Source organism: Sphaeramia orbicularis, chromosome 14 (assembly GCF_902148855.1).
Source record: "Sphaeramia orbicularis chromosome 14, fSphaOr1.1, whole genome shotgun sequence".
Lineage (NCBI taxonomy): Eukaryota > Metazoa > Chordata > Actinopteri > Kurtiformes > Apogonidae > Sphaeramia > Sphaeramia orbicularis.
This window is the reverse complement of record NC_043970.1, coordinates 32,591,526-32,613,933: the sequence shown is the minus strand read 5'-3', so window position 1 is coordinate 32,613,933 and position 22,408 is coordinate 32,591,526. Positions and strand designations below refer to the sequence as shown.

Genomic DNA, 22,408 nt, shown 5'->3' with positions numbered 1-22,408 from the left:
GACACACACACACACACACACACATACACACACACACACACACACACACACACACACACACACACACACACACTCGCTCTCTGTCTTGTATCTGCCGTCTTGCGCTCACTTTCTGCCTCTTTTCTTTTGCAGACCTCCTGGTGGACATGCTGGGAGTCATGGCAAGTTACAGCATCACAGTCAAGGAGCTGAAGCTGCTCTTCAGTATGCTGAGGGGAGACAACGGCATCTGGGTAAGCTGTTGGTCTTTGAATTAATTCTGATTATATAGATTAAAGTCTTACATCGCCTTTGTTTATGAGGGCTGAAGGTTTATGACTAGGGGCTGTAATTAATGATTATTTTAATTTATAGTTTTGTAGATCATCTTTCATTAGTAATTTACACTATAAAAGCCAAACGAAATCATTTAAATGCTTTTGCAATCTCTTATATTCTATAGTAACATTTTTTAAATCATTCATCAGTTCAAGATGCTTCATTGGCTCTCATGGAAAAGAAAAAAGGAACAGGAAATTGCACAAATTATTATAATTTACTAATTAATTAAGCAGTGAGTTACTGCACCATTATTTTTTTGGTAAATTCTCATCCTAATGTTCATGTGCCAGGATATACATCACATATATGTCGGTACCTGTTTTGTTTCACATTCGATCACTGTGTCTAATATCATTAAGTGTATTTTGCTATTTCTTTGGTAAATAATTTATTGTAAAATAGACACAGTTTCACTCTGTTTTATCCAAATTCCAGGAGTTTCAGACCAGGACATTTTGATAGCTGGGACATTGTGATTCATGGTTGAGGCTTTTATTTGCACAGTTCCACACCCACTCCAACAAAACCCAGATTTCAACTGAGGTCCAGATTTCTTATGCACAACTGAGTTTTAATCTGACGTAAATAAATGCTCTAAACCCAGTGATACATTATTTTTCATTACAGACATGTCACATTTAACTGATGTGCCAGTTTCCTGTAATTGATAGCAGTGGAAACTAAGTTTACTAAATGCTAGATTAATTGAACAGCAGAAGTTTGTTTGTCTGTATCATTAGTCTAGATGTCAGTTAATGGGATTGATGTGCTTCTGTAATCGACTCACATAATAGAAGGTGTTTGTGTGTCTGTTGCGGATTGATTTGTGACTGTATTCTGATGCAAGGGCAATTTAACTCTGACTTAACATTTTGTCTTTTGTAAGTGACATCATTAATGGCACAGAAGTCTGACCCATATTTTTATGACAAGCTAATCAGCCATGAAGGAGAAACCACCATGCGGTTAACTATGTTTTCTCCTGATAACTCCGTCTAGGAACAATGATTTTTAGATTCTGATTGGAATGCATTCCACATATCCCTACTCTTTATAGAGCTTACAATGTTCCATCATCAATTGCAGTTAATTAAGAAGTATCAACCAAAAGTGGTGTTTGGCTACATTTCTTTTCCATTTTCTCTTTTTTGGAATTTTAATCTGCCATGAGGAGATGGTGACTGAAAGCTAAACATTTCCTTAGATTATAGTGGTCTGGCAAGGCTTAATAGGTGTTTGCTGGAGTAAGGCTGTTGTTAATGGCTGTTGGCCCAAATTACTTTACAGGCACTTGAATCAGCCTGATGAACAAGGCCCCACTTCACTGGATACATTAACATGAAGTATGGTTGGCCAAATGAAATGTTCTATCACCATATTAGCCTTTTGTCCAGTAATGTTGCATTGTGAAATAGATGTTTTGGTGAATACAGTGAATTAAATATCCGATGAATAAAAAAAAAAAAATCATTTGAATCCAGTTTTATAGAGCAATTTGTATCATTAGGTCACTTGATTGTGTGCAGAGAATTATTGAAGCCTTAATGTACTGCTGCACTGAACTGCTTCACTGTTTTCAACTTAAAAACAACTTGTACTGCTGTTTGATGTTAACTTTATTTTAAATGGCAAATTAATTTGGTTTCTTAAGCCTGTAAGAGAAGAAACAAGCTGTGTAGTTAGTGATCAATGCTTAGTTTTAGATCTACTTTGCATTATGTGCTTGTTAATGAGGTTAATTCAAGAGTTAAGACGCAACAAGTTGGTAATTAGTAGCAAGTCCAATTATAGTGCTGTTTGTTGTCATCAGCTTAAGTGCTCTCCATAGTTTGGTAATTGGTCCTTCTTCCATCCACTGAGTTCACTTTATTCAGAGTGGGGAGTATTAAAATCGAACTGAGGAGATTCAGGATGGTTTTATGAGACCAAACTTTGTCCTTTTTCGTCTGTTTCACTGTAGGGAAGCCTTGGCACATTGACCTTGTAGCTAGGATAGTGTGCCCCTTTTCCTTCTTGTCAATCTCTCGTTTGCTCATGCTCCAGGACAACCACCATCAACAATCCCTGGTCTCTGATCAGTGGTCCACAGCCAGACCGCCATCCATCCCTTCAGCTCTCTCACAGTACCACTCCGTCCAATAACAATTCACACCCATCCACCTTACTCCTATTTCCCCGTCTTTCCTAGTTCTACCCCTCACTCCAACTCCCCCCTCAAACAGCCCTCTCCAGAGACAGATCGATTTGGGGTTGCCATGGTATTGATGAGGTGTTGTCGAGGGAAGGTGGAGGTGATTGAAGAGTTATTGATCCAAAGGGGCTGTGGTAGAGTTGTGGTGTCACAACCGGGTTTTTTTTTTTTTTTTTAACAGATTCTCTCCCTTGTGTCTTTAATAACTGCCAGTTGTATCATATGAAATGAAACTCACTTCCTCTCCTCTCCTCTCCTCTCCTCTCCTCTCCTCTCCTCTCCTCTCCTCTCCTCTCCTCTCCTCTCCTCTCCTCTCCTCTCCTCTCCTCTCCTCTCCTCTCCTCTCCTCTCCTCTCCTCTCCTCTCCTCTCCTCTCCTCTCCTCTCCTCTCCTCTCCTCTCCTCTCCTCTCCTCTCCTCTCTCCTCAGCCAAGACATGCTATCAAGCTGTTGTCAGTGTTGAATCAGATGCCTCAGAGACATGGTCCTGATACCTTCTTCAACTTCCCAGGGCGCAGTGCGGCGGTGAGACTGACCTATACAATGACACACACCTCTGCCTCATTATCCAAATCACTCCAATATATAATTTATGCAGCCAAATTGCCAATTTACAGTCATTGCATTGTGATTAGCTTTTAGCTTTCGAAAGACTTTATATTACAATACAAATGTTCCCTAATTACCAGTTGCCCATTAGCATGCTTATTAGTAGCATATTGACTCTTAAGTACTATTATACTGCCTTATTCTGCATCACCATGTCTTACAAGTAACAGTTTAACCTAAAATAAAGTAAAATCTTAATATGCTTAGTTTGGCCATATAAGGTGGTAACATCATGATAATGATGATTATTGTGATACTCATTTATAGCATATAATTTTCATATTATATTGTGACAATGTTTGTTGGAGACCCAGTGATGTGATTTGTGTAGTTATAGTTGCTATAGCTGTGTACCTTTTTAAAATGCTGGTTATATGTAGAGTTGAAATGTGTGCCATTGTTTTGTTGTTTTACTCAGTTGTTATTCTGATGTTGACGAAGAGATGTAATCATTATTATTGTTTTGTTCTCCCTCCAGATTTATGAAATACTCTGATGTGAAAGAAGCCACTAATAAGTGACTTCCCTAAATAATAATGTTAATGATAAGAAGCAATGTTTTGACATTTTATTTTGACAGCTATGAATATCAACACATTTGTTCCCTGTAATAGTATTTGTGGCTGTAGGGTGAAGCATTTTAACATTGTTTTGTACAATAACTTCTTTAGCTTATCAAGAAACAGTATGAGGTTATTTAGGGAAAGTTATTAGTTAATAGTCTCGTAGATCTAAAAATATAGTAATGCAGAATTCATTAATAAGTGTTTCAGAATGATTAATAAGGAGTAAGTAAGATATTCATATGCATGCTGACTATCAAGTGTTAATAATAATATGTGTTTTTAGTATACAGAAGTCATGATTGACTGATTTGTGTATCCTCCTCCAGGCTATAGCGTTGCCACCTATTGCCAAATGGCCTTACCAAAACGGATTCACCATCAACACTTGGTTCAGACAGGACCCACTCAACAACATCAATGTGGATAAAGATAAACCATACCTTTATTGGTAAGTAGACTGTTATTCATATGGACTTCTGAAGAACTCATGCAGTCCTTTTTAGAGACATCACTGTTATATTGGTTTTGAAATTTGACTTGGGGCAGTTGTTCTGCATTAAACATCTGCACTTGAAGGCTGTCAGTATATACAGAAGCTGCTTTCAGTAAATCATTCATTTCTTTGCCTGCTTTGTTGACCTGGTGACATAACATTGATATTTTTGTTGGCACGGCTATAGATAAGTTTAGAGGAAGAAAATGAATCAGAAACATCACTGTAAACATAGGGTTTTTGTGTTAGTCACAGAATCACAGAGGGAGGGTTTCTTTGTATTCTCACCGTCTGGTTTTCAACAGATGTACAGAGACAAGATCATTGTTAAAGAGACAGACACAATGCCTTCACTGACAACAGTCCACCAGGAGAACTTTAAGGACTTAAGGTCTTGTGTATAGAGTGTGTCAACTTCTGTTATTGCTCCAAGTGTAAAGAAAACCACAGTTTAGCGATGAAACTCTAGCTCTTCTGTTTCAAAAGGGATTGTAATGAGTTAAAAGAGGCTAAATGAAATGGAAATATTTGATACAAGTTGGAGAGTGCAGAACATTTAATCAAAGTCTAAAGCCTCTTTTACACATCACTTCTGTTATGGGAATATTTTGAATATTCCGGAACGATGTCTGTGTAAACGAAATGGTGGGATCATTTGGTCCTACCTTTATCATGACTTTGTAACGCCTCTGGAGGTAGTAACAGAGCTGTGATAAAAGTGGAATCATGGCTCTGGAACACCATGTAAAAGGAACACATCTTGTTCCGCAACCAAGGTGTTGTTTTGATGGCGTATTGCGTGTTAGACCCCTGCACAGAGGGATTTAAAAATGAGCCTGAGTCGTGTACAGTAAACAAACATATTAACGCAACCAGAAAGATGTCGAACTGGGGAGACACTGAGACCCATGAGCTGCTGTCACTTGGAGGAGAGGACTCTATCCATGCTAACATTTGTGGAACGGAGAACGACTCTGGAGAGGTTAGCAACAGCGCTATGCTCGGGGTATTTCTGACGCACAACTTATATGTCACACTATAACCTGCACTGTATCACTGCCCCTTTGATTCTGGAACGCATGTCCGCTGTGTAAAAGTCCAGCCTGTCTCACTTCTGTTACTCCTTTGGCTTGGCTGTGAAAATGGGTCAATGGGGGAAAAAAAGTGGGATCTCCATCTCGCCTTTTTTCTGGGATCTCTGTGTAAAAGTGGCTTTAGAAAGCCTGTGAACATTTTCTGACACATAACTTCTACTCTTAACCATCGGTTTCAGTCAATACAGCACTGTTCAGGGCAGATGATTGAATAATTATCCAATTCAAGTCCAACTAGCCAAAGTGTCACCATCAAAGTTTTAATTTGGAGCATCATAGTGCATAACACACGTAACTACTGTTTTAATATTCTAAAAAAAAAAAAAAATTATAAACTGTTCTGTCTCTCAGAAACAGTGTTTTTTCTCATCCAAAGTGGTTCCTTAGCGTTCAAGATGCTAAACATTGAACTTATCAGACTGAATGACACTGGTAGGGAGTTCCTAGATAAACAGATAATGAATCTGAACATAACTTTAAATGTCACGACACTCCATTATGAGTGTGCTGCTGGGTGGATGCCTCAGCTCGTAGCGAAACTCTGAACCTTGCTAACCTCAGTGTTCGTGCTCTAAGTGCAAGCTGTAAGCTACTATAAAGCTTCATTAGTTTTGACCTTTTATTAAATTGAACTCCTTTACTCTGTTGCTTGGTCTACCCACCTCTTCACAACACTAACCAGCGTCCACTCTTCACCTCCCCTTCGCGCACAGTCAAACCTTGATTCATTACTGAAAGAAATGATCTGCAAGAAATGAGCATCGTCTGCAGGAAGGCAACCATGTGCATTAGTCTCCGGAAACTATCGCTGAGATAAGCACTGATCATGGAAAGTGGTAGCATGTAATCCTGTTTCCTTAGTAACCGTTGTCAGGTTGTCATGGTAAATGAGGAGGGAGAGAGGGAGGGTGCACTCCTCTGGCCCAGGTCTTATCATCCTCCCCCAGATGTAGCTGCTACTCCAGCAGCCTGTCTGATATTGGCCTCCACAGCTGCTTGAAGGCCATGATAACGCACTGTATACGCTTTTAACATGTAGCAGGGATTCACTTGAGAGGGATTTATATCTTCTTTCTGGCCCAGCTATGTGTGTGATCCTTGTAGGCCCATTTTAGAAGTGAAATGCGTCTTGTTTCATGAAGAGGCTTAGCTGTGAGGCTGGGGTTTCACATGGAGGTTATTGGTACAGGAAGACGAACCTGATGGAGGGGGGGGTATACAGGATTAGCAGTGTTTCTTCCGAAACCTGTGTTCTTGGACCCCTGGTGCTGCTGACTGAATGCTATTCATAATAGTGCTTTTGTGACTGATAATAGCTTAAATATGTGAAAAATGGGCAGCTTGTATTTGACACGGTGTTTTTTTTGTTTTTTTTTTTGGGGGGGGGGGGGCACGTTTTCTGTGATGTATGTTTGTATTTTAAATCAAAGTACTAGCTCTTCAGTAGGGTGGGGTGATATGAGGGTATATACCATGTAACAACAAAAATATGTTTACCACAAGAGATCTCTATTGGAGGACTTGTAAGGATTTTGCAATCTTGCAAATTCATGCAGGATTTGGACAGTGGACCTGCTTAGCATGTCAAAACAAGCAAAACTTGAAAGTGTTGGTGGTATTGAGGAGGCTCTTAGATCATTGCTACACACTTGCACATTGTATTGTATTTTGTCAGTGTGATTATTTCGAAAATCTTTATACTGTTTGGAGTCTTTTGTTTTTAACTCAAATGCTGTGTCTAACTCAAGTTTCAGATAAAAGGAGAAAATATTGTCATATAGTTCGACTGTTTTAAACCATTTTGCAGATGCATTTGCAGAACAGTTACCCTATCATGATATGTACTGTTACTGAGATATTAAATTATGTACATCATGAAGAAGATTTTGGCTATATCTGAATCATGCTCTGTGGAAAAACATTGTGCATTTCACAAAAAATCTGGTGAAAATGTATGTATGTATGTATGCATATATACTGTATAGTGGTATCGCAGTGTCACTCATTTTTTGTACATGCTCCGATAAGAATTATTTAGTGTAAGGCTCTGAAACAGTTTGTAACAATATACATATTTTAATGCATAGTACTTTCATTAAACCCATCCTCTCTGCTTCTCCTACAGTTTTCGGACCAGTAAAGGAATAGGTTACTCAGCTCACTTCGTGGGAAACTGTCTTATTGTGACGTCATTGAAATCAAAAGGAAAAGGCTTCCAGCACTGTGTGAAATATGATTTCCAACCCCGCAAGGTAAGAGCATGCATAAGCGTATATACACATACTCTAGGGCTTCATGATTTGGTGAAAAACTCATGTTGCATTTCCTGAATGTAAAGTTGTGCTTGTGATTGTTATTTAATTGTACTTGCTTGGTTGTGATCAGAAATGCACAACTTTAAATTTTTAAATGTCAACTCATTTAGAAATGTCACATCAAACATACAAACTGTTAACTATTATAAAAAGGCTAAAGTTTAAAAAATACAAAACATGCTCCTACTCTAATTTTGCATGGTTTACATAGCACCCATCTCTACCCAGTGTCACTTGACCTAAAATATCACCATACAACAAACGTTACATTTATCATTTATTTTTATTTTTTCCATTTCTACACTTAGATTCCCCTAACTTCTCCTAAACCTGGACCCTTAAATTGGCCCTCTTGTGACTGCACTGTTACTGCGATTATGATTATGATTTGATTAATTATGCAGACCTAACAAACATGCACACACACTAACATTTAACTCGAATGAAGCTCAGCTAAATAGTATTTAGTCACTGCAGTTCGTTTTAATCCTGAGTCACTTGTTAGATAAGACAGCATGAGGCCTGTATTGTTGCTTTTTCTCCTTGCACTCACTATGAGTGTTGATGAGTGTAGATAAGGTCTGTCAATTAAGACCTGCACACTGCCCCTGTAACGCACTGTCAGCATTCTCCTACTGTCATGCACACGCACGCACACACGCATACACGCACATTCACACACACACACACAACCAACCCCACATACACATTCTCTTGATGAGATGGCCTTCTAAGTATATGCTGACCCACTAGAATCCACCTAACAAAGTTCCCAGTGGTTCCATTTGATCAATTTATAAGTCACCACATCTCACGGTATTTGTCCACTGTACGCACACATTAATGTGTGTTTGTTTGCAAGTGACTGCTTGGATGCTCATGTGGCTTTGTCCAGTCTGCAGCTTTGCATAGACTAGCAAAATTCTGGCTTCTCCTCAGTTCAGCCTTCCCCCCCAGGGGTTCTGTGTGTTTGTCACCCAAGGATAAGATGGTTTCTAATAAACACAACATTTCATGAGCAAACATTTGCACAAGGACACAATGCGCACCTTTATGGGTATTTTAAGGGGAATAACGGGATACCTTTGAAAGAGTTGTGGTGATTGAGTTGACCATTTTGTAAACTTTCATGCTAGCTAACCCTTTTATGCAGAGTTAGTACTGTCAAGGGGAGCATTCTCGGTTCTGTTGACATGAATTTTGAATCAGCATTGAAAAAATATTTTAATAGAAACATACTGTGATTTGCAAAGAGGAGCAAAAAATGTAGTATTACAAAGCATAAATTCAAGCTGTGCAATAATACATAATCCTCTTCAGGTTTGCTTGAACGTGTCGCTAACCTTGTCCTCTTGTGCTCTTTTTTCAGTGGTACATGATCAGCATTGTCCACATCTACAACCGCTGGAGGAACTCTGAGATCCGTTGCTATGTCAATGGCCAGCTGGTCTCCTATGGTGATATGGCCTGGCATGTCAACACCAATGACGTAAGGGGATGTATATTGGATCCAGTATAGAATTATGTCATGTGGTGTGTCCCGACACTGACCCCTAAAAATATATTTTTATAGAATTTGCAGACATTTTATTCTCAGATATGCGTAGCTGCCCCAGCCTGAGTAATCCGCTACTGGTCTGGAACAACTTCATCCTCTCCTACAGTGATATTGGCAAACATTAGTGGTTTGCCCTTTATAGTCGTCAGCTGGGACAGAGTCGTCCTTGAGCCATGTTCCAGCTCTCTTCACCCAAACCTCCAACTTTTCGATTTAGCAGGGGACAGGTAGCCTGACCTCACAGAGGCAGCAGACCCCTTATCACAATTCATTTCTGGTTGGTTCTTGACATTGCAGCAATTACAGCGGGCTGGTTTGATTCTTTGTAAGAAATTCTCAAACGTCTGGTGTTAAATGTCTTGCAGTTCACACAGTTCTCAGAAAGTATTGTTATGAAAGGAACATGCAGCAGAGTGGTAAGGGAACACAACTCTAAATGTATCGATGCTATCAAGGCTTGTGTTGTCCCAAAACTTGAAGATAAAACTTATTTTATCACTTTGAAGAAGCAAAAGAGTAAAGATCTCATTGTGATAAAGCGTATCAGAAGGATGAAGTAGATGAAAGGAGTGTGGACAGGAAATATAATAGCAGGTGATGGCAGGGTTGTTACAAAGCGATTAAATCCAGTAACTGTTCTGAGTTGATCTTTTTCCTCATCTTCCACTTCTGCACAGTACTTCATTCACTGCAGGATTGAACACCTTGACCTTAAGATCAGAAAATGAATAATAAATAAATTCTGAAATCTTAAATTGTGAACAAAGTTAGAACAAGATTGTAATAGAACATTGTACTCTAAATTAAATTAGACAATAACTAACTTTTCTTGTGTGTTACCTTTTCAGAGCTATGACAAGTGTTTCCTGGGTTCATCGGAGACAGCGGATGCTAACAGGGTGTTTTGTGGTCAGCTGGGAGCTATTTATGTATTCAGTGAAGCACTAAACCCCGCTCAGATCTTTGCTATTCACCAGCTCGGCCCAGGATACAAGGTAAGAGAGCACGCTCATACCACCTTATCATCCACTGTACTCTGTATCCACCCTGCGCTTTACAGTACGTCAATGTCATGCATCATTTGGCAGGTGGAATATCCTGGCAACCTGAAGATTGCATTGTCAGTGTTACTTAATGCTGTTTTTGCCCATTCAGACTGTCAGCTAGAAGAAGTTGAGGCTCATCAATCATTCCTGGGCAGTCAATCGCAAACATTGGTTCCAAGGCGTCCTTGTGGTTGGCAGATTAAGGTTTTTTGTTGTCAGTTAATAGGTTGGCAAAAGGTGGTTGTTCTTTCACGGTGTAGTATATTGTGTTAGTGCTGGAGAATGTTCTCCACATAATATAGCTGCCTAAGTTTTTTTGTACGGCTACAGCAGATATATTGGGTGTTTTTTATCATAAGTGAACAAATGATCTACTTTTGAAATCTGCAAAGGAGTGGTTGAACATTATTGTAAATATGCTTTATCACTTGCTTAGATGCAAAGATCCACTTTAATGGCTGTAAAGCAAATATATGGTTTCAGTTGGTTAGCTTAGCATTGCAGATAGTCTGTATATTTCTTATGTGCTCTCAACATTGTAAATACTTGATTTGATGTCCTTATTATTCTGTTGTTTAAAATGTTTATTTCATAAATTGCGATTGTTGTTAGTTAAGATGCTAGCATAAAACCCAAAATTTTATAACAAACCCTTGGAATTTGATAAGAATTTATGAAACTGTAAGGTTTATAAGCTGTTTTAAGATTTTCTAGTCTTTATGTGAAGCAACTCTAGACTAAGCAACCACTTCTACCTTACACAAGCATCCTTACCATTCCCAAGAAAGTTTTGCATATTTCACTGAATTATGTATTATTCACAGTAGCTTAAATGTTTAATGATACACTAGAACTTGGACCACAGAAGATAAAGGGAGTGATTGAGCCTCGTAACAAAGGTCCTCATTCAGATGACACTGTGGCTTATGAACCCTTAGGGCACCAGGGCAGCTTCTTGAAACATTCATTTTATTGTGAGAGTATAGAAAGAGACATTTTATACACAAGCAAAAGAGATGTCCAAATGTAAAACATGAGTTTACACCCATTATCTCTGTGAAACTCATTTTATTTTCCAAACCTGAGTTGACAGCTCAGCCATCTTCATTGTGGTAATCTAATAGATGCTGACCCATTTTACATTTTGATTAATTCTATTCCTGTCACTCACGACATCACCAATAGTGATATATTTCCAGTTCATTTTCCCATCAAAGGTAGATATTCTAAACTGTTAACAATAGATCATAACGGAATGGAACTGTATGTTGTGACATGTTGTCATTTGTGAAAGGTGTGGCTGCAAACACGGTCCAATTTTCAGAAACATGACACAAACACGATTTAAAAGCCCATGCACTGTTATCTTTAACCCATAAGGACCCAGTGGGCCTTTTGTGTCAGTTCCCAAATGAATTTTTCTCAAGTGACACCATTTATTGCAATATTATCTTCTTTATTTTGCGTTTTTGTCACCAAAAATCTGGTATTTTCCTATATTTAATTTACTGATCATGTAAATGTTCATTAAAGTTCAGATTAAAGTTGAGGGTTACTATATCAAAAACAGAAAACTGAAGAAAAATGACTTTTTCAGCTAAATATATCATTTACTAAACATAAACCCAGTATCTCCATCCGCTGACATTGATCCAAATCCATGCGTTTTATTGGTGAATCAATGTTGTAGAAGATGACTGTGTTTCCACGGTAACTACGAAGCCTCTGAAAGTCCAAATGGGTCATATCTGATGACCATGAAAAGACGACAAACTGCATTTTACACCAATTATTTACATGTATTGATAGGATTAATGGACCAACAGGTATTAAACAGTTTAGATCAGTAGATTGATTGGTTGACGGTGGATGTTTGGGTCTTTATGGGTTAATGCAGAGAGACTCATACTGTGGAGGGTATAGAAATGTATTCCTGGAAAGGGAATATGTGGATGTAAAATACAGGAAGTGCATTGAGAAAAAACAGGTAGAACCAAGAAATAAATCCTGTCCTATCACTGCATACCTGCTGGGACATCAGAAATTGAAGATGCACAGTGTTTTGCAAGTATCTGTGGGTGGATTTTGCCTCGAAACCCAGAGTCTAGACAGAGAAGTTTATGTTCCTGTGGTCATAAAATTTATTGAAATGAGACTTCATAATGTCGGATGCAGAACACACTGACAGCTTTAAAACCACTATCTTTGCCTTTTGGTCTGGCTACCAGTGACAGCAGAGATGCCACAACAACTTGCCAGCTGTCTGCGTCTTGTTTGGCAAACTTGCACGCCTCAGGCCACTTACAGCTTATTTATGAAGGTGTCCAAAGCTGTCAAGATTTCAACACCAGGAGAATGCATGGATATCAGAGGCTGCTGATGCGTATGAACAGCTGTTGGTATTTCCACAGTTACTCAGAGAGAGGATTTTCTGCACTGAATTAGAAAGTTGGTTTATTTACCAAGACATTACACAGATACACTGTGAGGAATTAACCGTGTCACATTTATTACATAATTGTCTTTTTGCAGTTATTTCCCGCAAATCGTTGATAATCGTTTTCATTTCCCTATTCAGAACCACTCGAAGTGTTTCGCAGAAATGTCATGTTTCCTATAACCACATCGTCCTTCAGCATTTGAGGTTTTACTGGATCTCTGTTAATGCCATTATCTCATTGTGCCGCCTTCTTCTGTTTTAGTTTAATGCCGCCCTGAGTGTTTATCAGAGTTTCAGTGTTCAATGCCAATAAATTGCTCTGCTTCTTCATGACGTGATTGCATAGTATTAAACTTGATTGGGCTTCTTCTACAATTATGGCATAAAATTAACAGGAAAAAGGGAACCGCAGTTATTTGTGTGACAATTGACTGCCAACTAAAATTTCATGATCGTTATATAAATGACCTGATTCAGTTCCATTTGGTGGATCTTGTCCTGTTTTAGCAAGCCTGAATCATACAGTATGTGTGTCAGCTTTGGATCATACATCATTAGTCAAACTTTCCCAGTGAAATACAACATGCATGGCCTATCACATGTCCTTCCTAATGAACACTCGCTCTGAGATGTTGATGTTTTTCTGTCATGAATACTGATTCCCCTCTCTCTGTCAAGCCAATGGTATCCTGAGGCCGATCAGTCAGATGATTGCCTCTCTGTATGGCGCAGAATGGGCTTCTCAGATACCCAGAAGAGACTATTAAATGGCTCAGTTGTTTCAAAGCTGCGGGCCTGTGTGCTAGTGTTGAAATGATGAGTATGCAGATTTTTCACTCTGCAAAAGGAGAGCGCCAATTGGACACAGCTAATGTGACTGTAGGCCGGCCGATCCTAGTTGTTAGACTGCATACGCATGAGGATGTGCATATACAGCAAGTTGCTCCTGAGATCTTGAGAAGAAAGGTATCTACTGTGCATTTATTGTACTGTAAATGTGTAACTGTATGTAGCCCCTTGTTCTCAGCTGCTGTCAGTGTTCAGTGTCAGTATCACTGTTCAGTAATGAGGAGCAAAAAGCAGACAGACACTCGGCTCGCTCTGCTAAACAAGCCTTCAGCGCACCGAGTGTGTTCAAGGTCTTCTCAGTTGGTGTGGCTCATGATGGCCGACACGCTGTGTGCGCCGACTGTGTGTGTACTTCAACACTTCCATGCCCTCCTAATGACAGCAGAAGATGGAACATTACATCTTGTTTTTCTGTGCAGACTATAGCTGAAGTAATCCTCAGGAGTTTTTGTCTGTTTGTATGCATCTCTGCTGTGTGTATGTTCTGTCACTCATGTGCTGTTGCTGGTTGCTCTCTTCATCAGGAGTCCAGATGTCCTCATTGCAAAGCACTGCCAACAATCTGGCCACAACATACAGTAATTAATGAACCATGTGGGAAGTTACCTGGACACCTGTATTGTTCATCTGGAGGTTTTTTTTTTTTTGGTGAACATGTGTCTGGGCTTTCAAAACTGAATTATATAGAGCCTTTTCTAGCAACTTTCTGTAGAATATATACAAGTATTTAGGGCTGCACGATATTGGAAAAAACTGACATTTCAATTTTTTTTAACCCTGCGATATCTATTGCGATTTGAAAAAACTACTCAGGAGGATATAATAGCTGTGTGGTACCGACGTAAATGATCAAACAAATTAGTTGTGTTTCCTCTCGTTGTGTCGACAGGTGCAAGGCACTGTCGACACAGAACACGTGTTTCAGTATCATCTGTAGCATCTTGTAGCTGAAATAATTCCAGAAAACTGATGTTGCTTTTCTCTTTGGCACCAAGTCTTCGTTTTCGGCGATTTTCTCTTGTTCGTTGCTCATTTTTCAATGTTGTTACCAGTGACTCACTCCATGTGCGGGGGTGTGCTCTGCTTCGGCAAACTGATTAAGAACGATTGTGATTGGTGGATTGCTGCGCGCAGTGTGTGTCAGGTACCCAGGTTGAAATTAGATGAGAACACGTCGAGTTCATTTGCCTCCTACATTGCAGGACCTGCGATGTGACACACACGTACATTGCGATGACAATGCTCAAAGTTATATTGTGCAGCTCAACAAGTTTTGTAGTAGTATAAGTGCCTAAGAGTTTATAGATAAATTAATTTTCTTCTTTACAAATTTTTAATCAAATAGTTTCTTGAGGGACAACCTACATACAGTGGACCACCAAGTACATTTAGTGCACTTCAGCATTGATTCTACATGTGTGAAATCTACTGAAGTCACTTCAAAAGATATTCCCTCCAAAGTCTCCCATATTTCAGCTGTCTTCAGGTCTGGTAATAGGCCTTAGCATCATCATATCATATGATTCAGTTATTTTTATTGTCATCAACCCTTCGAACCCTATGGATGGTGAAATTCACATCCTAAAAGAGACATCTTCTTCTGTTTTCTCCTTTTAATTTGTCACCTATGTGTGTGCTTCTTGGTCTTTAAAGTATCATTTCATATCATATGGTGCAGGGTACAATACTCAGTCTTTACAATTGATGGAATTGTGTAAATATTTACAAATGAACTGTATACGCCTTTGTTGACCACAATTCATCAAGCTGAGTTTGTTCTTCATTTCTAAAACACAAAGTAGAATTTTGATTAATTTAGAGTGGGAATAACATTCCTGAGTTTGTCTTGAGCTACATCTATTGTTACAAACATGAATGACAGGCTCAGCTGTGTTATTACATTGTCAGTGACCAACTTGCTAACTTCAGTCCCATCACCTCTCCTATAAACTAAAGTAGGTACTTGTAACTTTCCTAATCTCACCCTGATTTAGTTTTTGTCTGTTTTTTACCGAGATAGCTAACAGCGGAGACACGACCAATAGAGAAGGTTGCAGTTAAGTTGTATGCTTGTACAAAGTTCCCCAATACATTTAGTTACATGCTGAACTTGTTTGGATAACTGGTCTGGCGTTGCATGGTGGCCCCAGACTGAGTTAAATAGAGTGGATGTGCATGTGCTGTTATCACTGCAGGCCAGTGTCATATCTGCACCTGTCAGGTGTGAAACACCTCGGAGCTGTGGCTTTCATTCCACTGTGAGTGTTTCTGCCACTAGGTGAAGGACACATACATGTTTGAAGCATTGCTGAGTAAAGCTTCACATGTGTAAATTTTCCATTCGTTCTGCGTGTTTCTGCTGATTTCCAGTGACCTGTCGAATTCCATTACAGCACCTAATTCTTTAATGAGTCAGCAATGCTCTTTTACCCTTGAAGTTACCTGCCTCTCTCATTTAGCAGGACAGCATAACACACCACCTGCATGTATACTATACATATGCACACATACTGGACACACACTCTTCACAATATGCAGCAAATTAAATGGGCTAACACAGCAAAAAATCTGCATCTTAATAAGTGGATTAATTTCACATTCAGGTTATTCAGTATTTCTTGTGCAGAGGGTCAGGTAAACTTCAAAATAAACTGAAGAATAGGTTATTTGTGTTGGTGATTGATTATCCTGGTGTGTGGCTGCAGTATCCTCTGTAATTTAACACAGCTATTTCACAGATAAGCTTTTCACCAACCAGGTCATTTGCCCCTGGGTATTCTCAAACAATATGTTAGAAAATCATAAAAAAACAACAACAAGAAAATAGGTAACTACTTGTACTATGTAATTATTATGAATTACTCTTGGAAAGATGTTGTGGCAGATGTGTTGGCGAGGGTATATATGTGTAGGTGTACGTGTGATGTGAATTTCAGGGTCAGAGTCGTGGCTGTGTTCATTTTATAGTTACTTAGGTAAGGTTATAGATTTATAAAAGGAATCTATTTATATCAGTATTGATCGTAGCCATTACTGGAAGTAAGGAGAATTTTAAGGTAAAGGGAAAAAAAATAACGCAGCCTTTTGAAACTGATGCTTAGCTGTTTATCGGCTACTATCTGCCGACGTCTCCATTGTTCAATGTATTCTTGTTTCAGTGTGAGACTTTGTGCTGCATGGTTATAAGTGCTCAGGGCACATTTTCTTCAGCCAACCTCAGATGAAAGGTTAGAACAAGTCGGGCCTGCAGGTCTGTGAGCAGCCTGGGGCTTTCCTGTTCAGTCAGACTGAGCGAGGCACCTGGGGACTCTGCCACTCGGAGGGAAGAGAGCCCCTCGCCTGGAGCTGCTGCGAAGGGAGAGTAACTCACTGGCCTTTCATCTGCTTCATATGTGTATGGGCAAGGCTGAAGGATGCATGAACTCACACCTCAGTAAACAGACGCACCGTATATAGACATTGACGCAACTTCCACTCTGCAGTTCCTGCAAAGACAAGACAGGCTTACTTTTCAATAAGAACATTTGCCTATTAAACCCACAGTATTATCTTATAATGACTCCATCCAAAATGTGACTTTATATAGGTATTTTTAAGTTGTGTAACTTTTGAGGAGCTAATTATGGCAATTAGGGCTTGATAATATGCAAAAAAAAAAAATTACACTGTGATTATTTTAACAGATGTGTTGTGAGGGTTTATAAATGTTGGCATTAGCAGGGAAAACATGATTTAGTTTGCAGTTTTAGTGTTTAGTTCCCTTTGTTTAGGATATTTTACATGTGATATACATTAGCTTGTGGACAATGTGAGAATTGGTGTGTTGGAGTAAATGTAATGCGTCATATAAAGAAATGAAATCACGTATAAAGGACCCTGCTGTTTTATTTATTTTTAGCGAAATGCAAAGAGAGGATAAATTCAGAGCACCAAGTGAGTCTCTCCCACACAGATGCTTCCTCTGTCTGTCTCTTATTCTGGGCTAATTGAATTAGTGGCCGGGTTAGCGCTGTGTTCATTAAGCTAATGTTGTGTTGTTTACACACGGCTCAATGCTGCAATTAAGCAGACTCCATTTTGGGTGTTGTTGAACTTGTACACACAAACACACACTTCCCTCACACTTTCCCTCTTTCTGAACGACTCACTTATTTAAAGTTTTTCATATGCGACCCCTCACATCCTTGTCTGCTGTCTTCTCTCTCCATCACCACAGAGCACGTTCAAGTTTAAGTCTGAGAGTGACATCCACCTGGCTGAGCACCACAAGCAGGTGTTGTATGACGGAAAGCTGGCCAGCTCCATCTCCTTCACCTACAACGCCAAGGCCACGGACGCCCAGCTTTGCCTAGAGTCCTCACCCAGGGAAAACCCCTCCATCTTTGTCCACTCACCACACGCACTCATGCTGCAGGTCAGTCAGGATGGATCCATCTGTGTGGATGCTTGTTGGAGACGTGACTCAACTACAAATTGTGAATAATTTGTAGTATTTCCCTTGTGTTTACTGTGGCATTTAATACCAGGAGGATAACCTAGATTCCAGTTATATGAAGAAAATACAAACTCTCTGCACTGATTTAACTCTTGGTTATTTTTGTCACTATGTGAAAGCAGACACTTTGTTTATTTTGCTCAGCCTGTCAAAGTTTAGGTTTATATTACCTCAATTTGTTGTTTTCATTACTTTTTTAAAAATCTGGGTCTGCGGGCACACTTCATACACTATGACAAATGCCCTAATAATACAGGCAGAAATTACAGTAATTCTGAAAATGAGTCATATTACCGGTTATTAGTTACGTTAATTAAAAGCGGTTGTGGATTCATCATAATAAGTCAGTAAGTCACAGTGCTATTCAGGTGAAGTGCTTTGTAATTCTTTGCAGGATTATAAAATTGTGTTAAAATGAAACTAGTAGGCAAACATTTCGTCGTCAAACTGCCAAATGAATATTATTCGTTCATTAGAATCTAATGTAGCGTATGAAAAATCAGATAGTTTTCAAGATAGTTTGGAAACTGAGGTTAATTTTGTAGATAGATAGATAGATGTACTTTCTTATCATTATTAGACTATATATTATTTTATTATTACTTTTTTAAATAGAGATCATTATCATACGTCTTATATGTCGTTTAAAAAAAGTTATAATGGACATGATGTTGAATAATCAATACTTGAACCACAGCCAATGAGTGGAAAGTGATTCTATTTTAAGTTTTTGTCAGTGCTGTTTAATATTTCATGACTGTTTGTGCAATTGTGTCTGTGTGCGCATACACTATGTATCTTTGTCACCAATAATGGCCCCTCTCTGTCCCACAGGATGTGAAGGCCATGGTTACCCACTCTATCCATAGCGCCATCCACTCTATAGGTGGCATCCAGGTCTTGTTTCCTCTCTTTGCTCAGCTGGACTACAAACAACTTAATGACAGCACCGTGGACACCACAGTCTGGTGAGATACAAGCACACTCATGAATAAATAGAACCCAGACACATAACAGGTCACATTTGCATCTTTTGGAATTAATCTTTTTTCTTTTCTTTCCAATGCTTATCTTATTTTCAGTGCTACTTTGTTGGCATTCCTGGTGGAGCTGTTAAAAAGTTCCGTGGCTATGCAGGAGCAGATGCTTGGAGGGAAAGGCTTTCTGGTGATTGGATACCTGCTGGAGAAGGTCAGTGAAAGGCTTCACAGTTTGGGTTTCTTCTTTTTTTTTGTGTGAATGTGATGGAGAGTAGCCTTAGTCATAGTCATGGCTGCTCTTTAGAATAAGTAGGTGAAAACTTTTATTGCCAATAATATACACATTTGGTATAACTGTCATATTTAATCATTAAAAATTTTGTGGTAAAATAAATTAAATGATCATACTTGGGCACCTGTTGTACAAGAATGTGGATGTGAATTGATTTAGAATTTTAAAATAATGTTCAAATGAAATAAGTACTGTTGGTAATTTAGCATCTATTATTAAAAATGTTGCAGTGAAAGACTAAGAAAGGAATGATCGTGAATTAGTTAAAAGCTGAAACGTCAGTATTCTGGTTGATATTCATTGTGTTTTCTTTTCTGTTGTCCAGTCGTCACGGGTCCACATCACCAGGGCTGTGCTGGAGCAGTTCCTATCCTTTGCCAAATATCTCGATGGTTTGCCTCATGGAGCACCACTCCTCAAACAGCTCTGTGACCACGTCCTCTTCAACGCTGCCATCTGGATACACACCCCTGCCAAGGTCTGTTTATTTGTCCATGTCTGCCGAGATATGCGCTTGTTTTCATGACCTTGCTGCAAAAAAGAGTAAATTATGGTTAGAATAAAAGAGTAAATAGACAGCAGACGGACAGACTCAGAAAATAAAAAGGAAAGCCAGAGAAAATGTATTTACTGCAGTAGATTTACTGAAGGTTCTGTCGGAGTAAGAGGAATGCAAAGTAAGAACAAAGGATATAAACTGTGAGGAGCAGGGAGTGACATCCTAGTGTCCAGTGCCCTTTATAGTAATATAAGAAAGGACGTTGCAGGACATGGAAGAAGGCACACCATGCAGGGAAAGGACAGTACTGCAAGCGAAGGAAACGAAAAGAAAAAGTGACATTTGAATAGACCCCAGGACAGTAAAGAGATGTGTAGTCCCCCCCCTGTCCCTCTCACTCCCAAACATAGATGTGAGTGTTGCTGGCGTTCCCGCGGGGCCAGTCAGCTCTTGCCTCCATTATTTCCGAGCTTCCTGACTCCCCAGTCTTCTCACCTCTGACCCGAGATGTGACTGGGCCCCCCCGGGTACAGCAGCACTAGTCTCCAGGGCATGCTGAAGTTATGATGGAAGAAAAGTTGCAGTATTCCTGTCGCATGGAAGAATCAGCTCAGGAGAAACAGGAGTGAAAGTCAGAGTCTGACACTATTCACACAGATAATCTAGAATAAACCTGACCTGAGTGAAAAGTTCAAAGTGGTTAACTCTTATAGGACACTCATTGAAATACTCAGAAGTTCAAACTTTAAAACTTAGTGTGTTATGGGAGGATCTGATAAGTTATTTTTATTAAATTTTTTCAAAAGGTTTATTGTCAGTAGAAAATCCATGGTCAACGCAGTTATCGTATATGGTTCCTAGCTCATATGGTGGCACAAAAAAAAAAAAAAATCCAAGAAGTTTATATAAAAATACAAGAAAAACACATGTAAGGTGAAATCAGCATGTACAGTCGTGGAAAAATGTATTACACCACCTCTTGTTTTCTTCAATTTCTTGGTCATTTTAATGCCTGGTACAACTAAAGGTACATTTGTTTGGACAAATATAATGATAACAACAAAAATAGCTCATTAGAGTTTAATTTAAGAGCTGATATCTATCCATTTTCCATGCTTTCTTGATAATAACCAAAATCACTTCAGTTCTTATATCAATACTTATGGGACTGTACTGACAAAAACAGTGCTTTTAGGCATTCCATGTTTTCTTTTCTGTCTGTTTTAGTCACATGATACACACAGGAGTTAGTACTTGATTGCATAACCATTGTTTTTGATGACTTTTAAAAGGTCTAATAATTTTTTTCGCGACTGTATTTTATAAAATTATAACAAAAGTGCTGATGTAGACCCCTGTCCACATCCACATTATCCCTTTGAACATCATTCCTTACATTAGTACCATTACTTCATGGTACCTAACAAAGCAGTTACACTCACTGTTCATGCAGAGGTGGACCTTACAGACCCTGTAGACCACATTTGAGATTGTTGCCTCTGTCTCCTCACTGTAACTGTTGCTGTCACTGTCTTGTAATGTGTGTGGAAATGACCAAAAATAGTCACTTGCCAGGTAAAGGGTTAAACTATTCAGAGAAAATTAATGCTGGCGGCAATCATGAGAAAAAGTGAGAAAAATAAAAATAATAAGTGTACTAATAGCACTACACATAAAGACTGTTGTAATCCCCTAATCTTACGCCCCCTGTTCCATGTTCTCTCCCACTGAGCTTTATTATTTTCTACTTCTCAGAATATTATGACCTTTAATATTGGCAAGAATAGCCTTGGTCATATTCAAAACATAATGAAACACTTGAAGAAATCACATCAGAATCTCATCTCCCACATCTTGCACTGGAAATAAAGAGCCTGTTTTTTTTTTTTTTTTTACGCAGCATGCTTGGTAAACATAATCCTTTCAGAGACTCAAGAATATTTATTAGTACCTTTTGTTCTTGCAGCCCATACCCTGCTGCTGAGCTCTGGTCAAAGAAGGTTTTTTTTTTTTTTTTTTTTTTTTTTCCTGCAGCTTAACTCACACCAGATAAACACATCATCTCAAAGTGTGAAATGTAATGTAATGAAGGCCATTTAAACCAGCTGAGTGCACTCTCCATTGGAGATGAGCTGAGATGTGGTGTGGTCAGACCAAGGCACTTTGCTAATTTCATCCGCTTAAACAGAGCTACCTCGTTACGGCTGCTCTGTAGCGTCGCGCCCGCTGTAATGAGCTCGGAGATTTGTGAGTAGAGTTGGATCTGTGTATGAGCAAAAAGGAGAGAACTGGTTACAGAATATTAAGAGAGAGAAAAAGGGAAGAGAAGGAGGCAGGGTATAGGAGGAAAGGAGCAAATGAGCATAGGAGAGCACAATGTTTAAATGTCAGCGCTGCGTTAGGAGCTCCTCAGATGAGCGTTGACCGCTTCAGGCAAAGAAACATGAAAAGCAGCACAAAGCAGAATGTATTGGTGCTTTTGGTAGAGGAAAGCTTCCTCTCATTCTCTTGTGGCTTTTTTAATTTTAATTTTTTTTAACTGAAGATTACTATGCTTTTGTATGAATGCCATAAACATAGATAATTTGTTTCTCCAGGTAGGTAATTGACAATGTTTATAAATCCTTTGTATGTTTAAATGTACATGTAGTACTGTGCAGG

The 22,408-nt window shown here is 39.0% G+C and overlaps 1 protein-coding gene across 1 annotated transcript in view; it reads left to right on the top strand.

Moving 5' to 3' along the window:
- LOC115432580 (neurobeachin-like) overlaps positions 1-19,774 on the top strand; it is a 55,639-nt gene extending 35,865 nt beyond the window's left edge. Inside the window, exons 3-12 of the mRNA XM_030153491.1 lie at positions 133-233; positions 2,941-3,036; positions 4,013-4,134; positions 7,399-7,525; positions 8,958-9,077; positions 9,995-10,141; positions 17,698-17,895; positions 18,811-18,944; positions 19,059-19,167; positions 19,574-19,774. Coding sequence (XP_030009351.1) covers positions 133-233; positions 2,941-3,036; positions 4,013-4,134; positions 7,399-7,525; positions 8,958-9,077; positions 9,995-10,141; positions 17,698-17,895; positions 18,811-18,944; positions 19,059-19,167; positions 19,574-19,774 — 1,355 coding nt within the window. The remainder of the gene's footprint in view (positions 1-132; positions 234-2,940; positions 3,037-4,012; positions 4,135-7,398; positions 7,526-8,957; positions 9,078-9,994; positions 10,142-17,697; positions 17,896-18,810; positions 18,945-19,058; positions 19,168-19,573) is intronic.
- Positions 19,775-22,408: the final 2,634 nt, after the last annotated feature.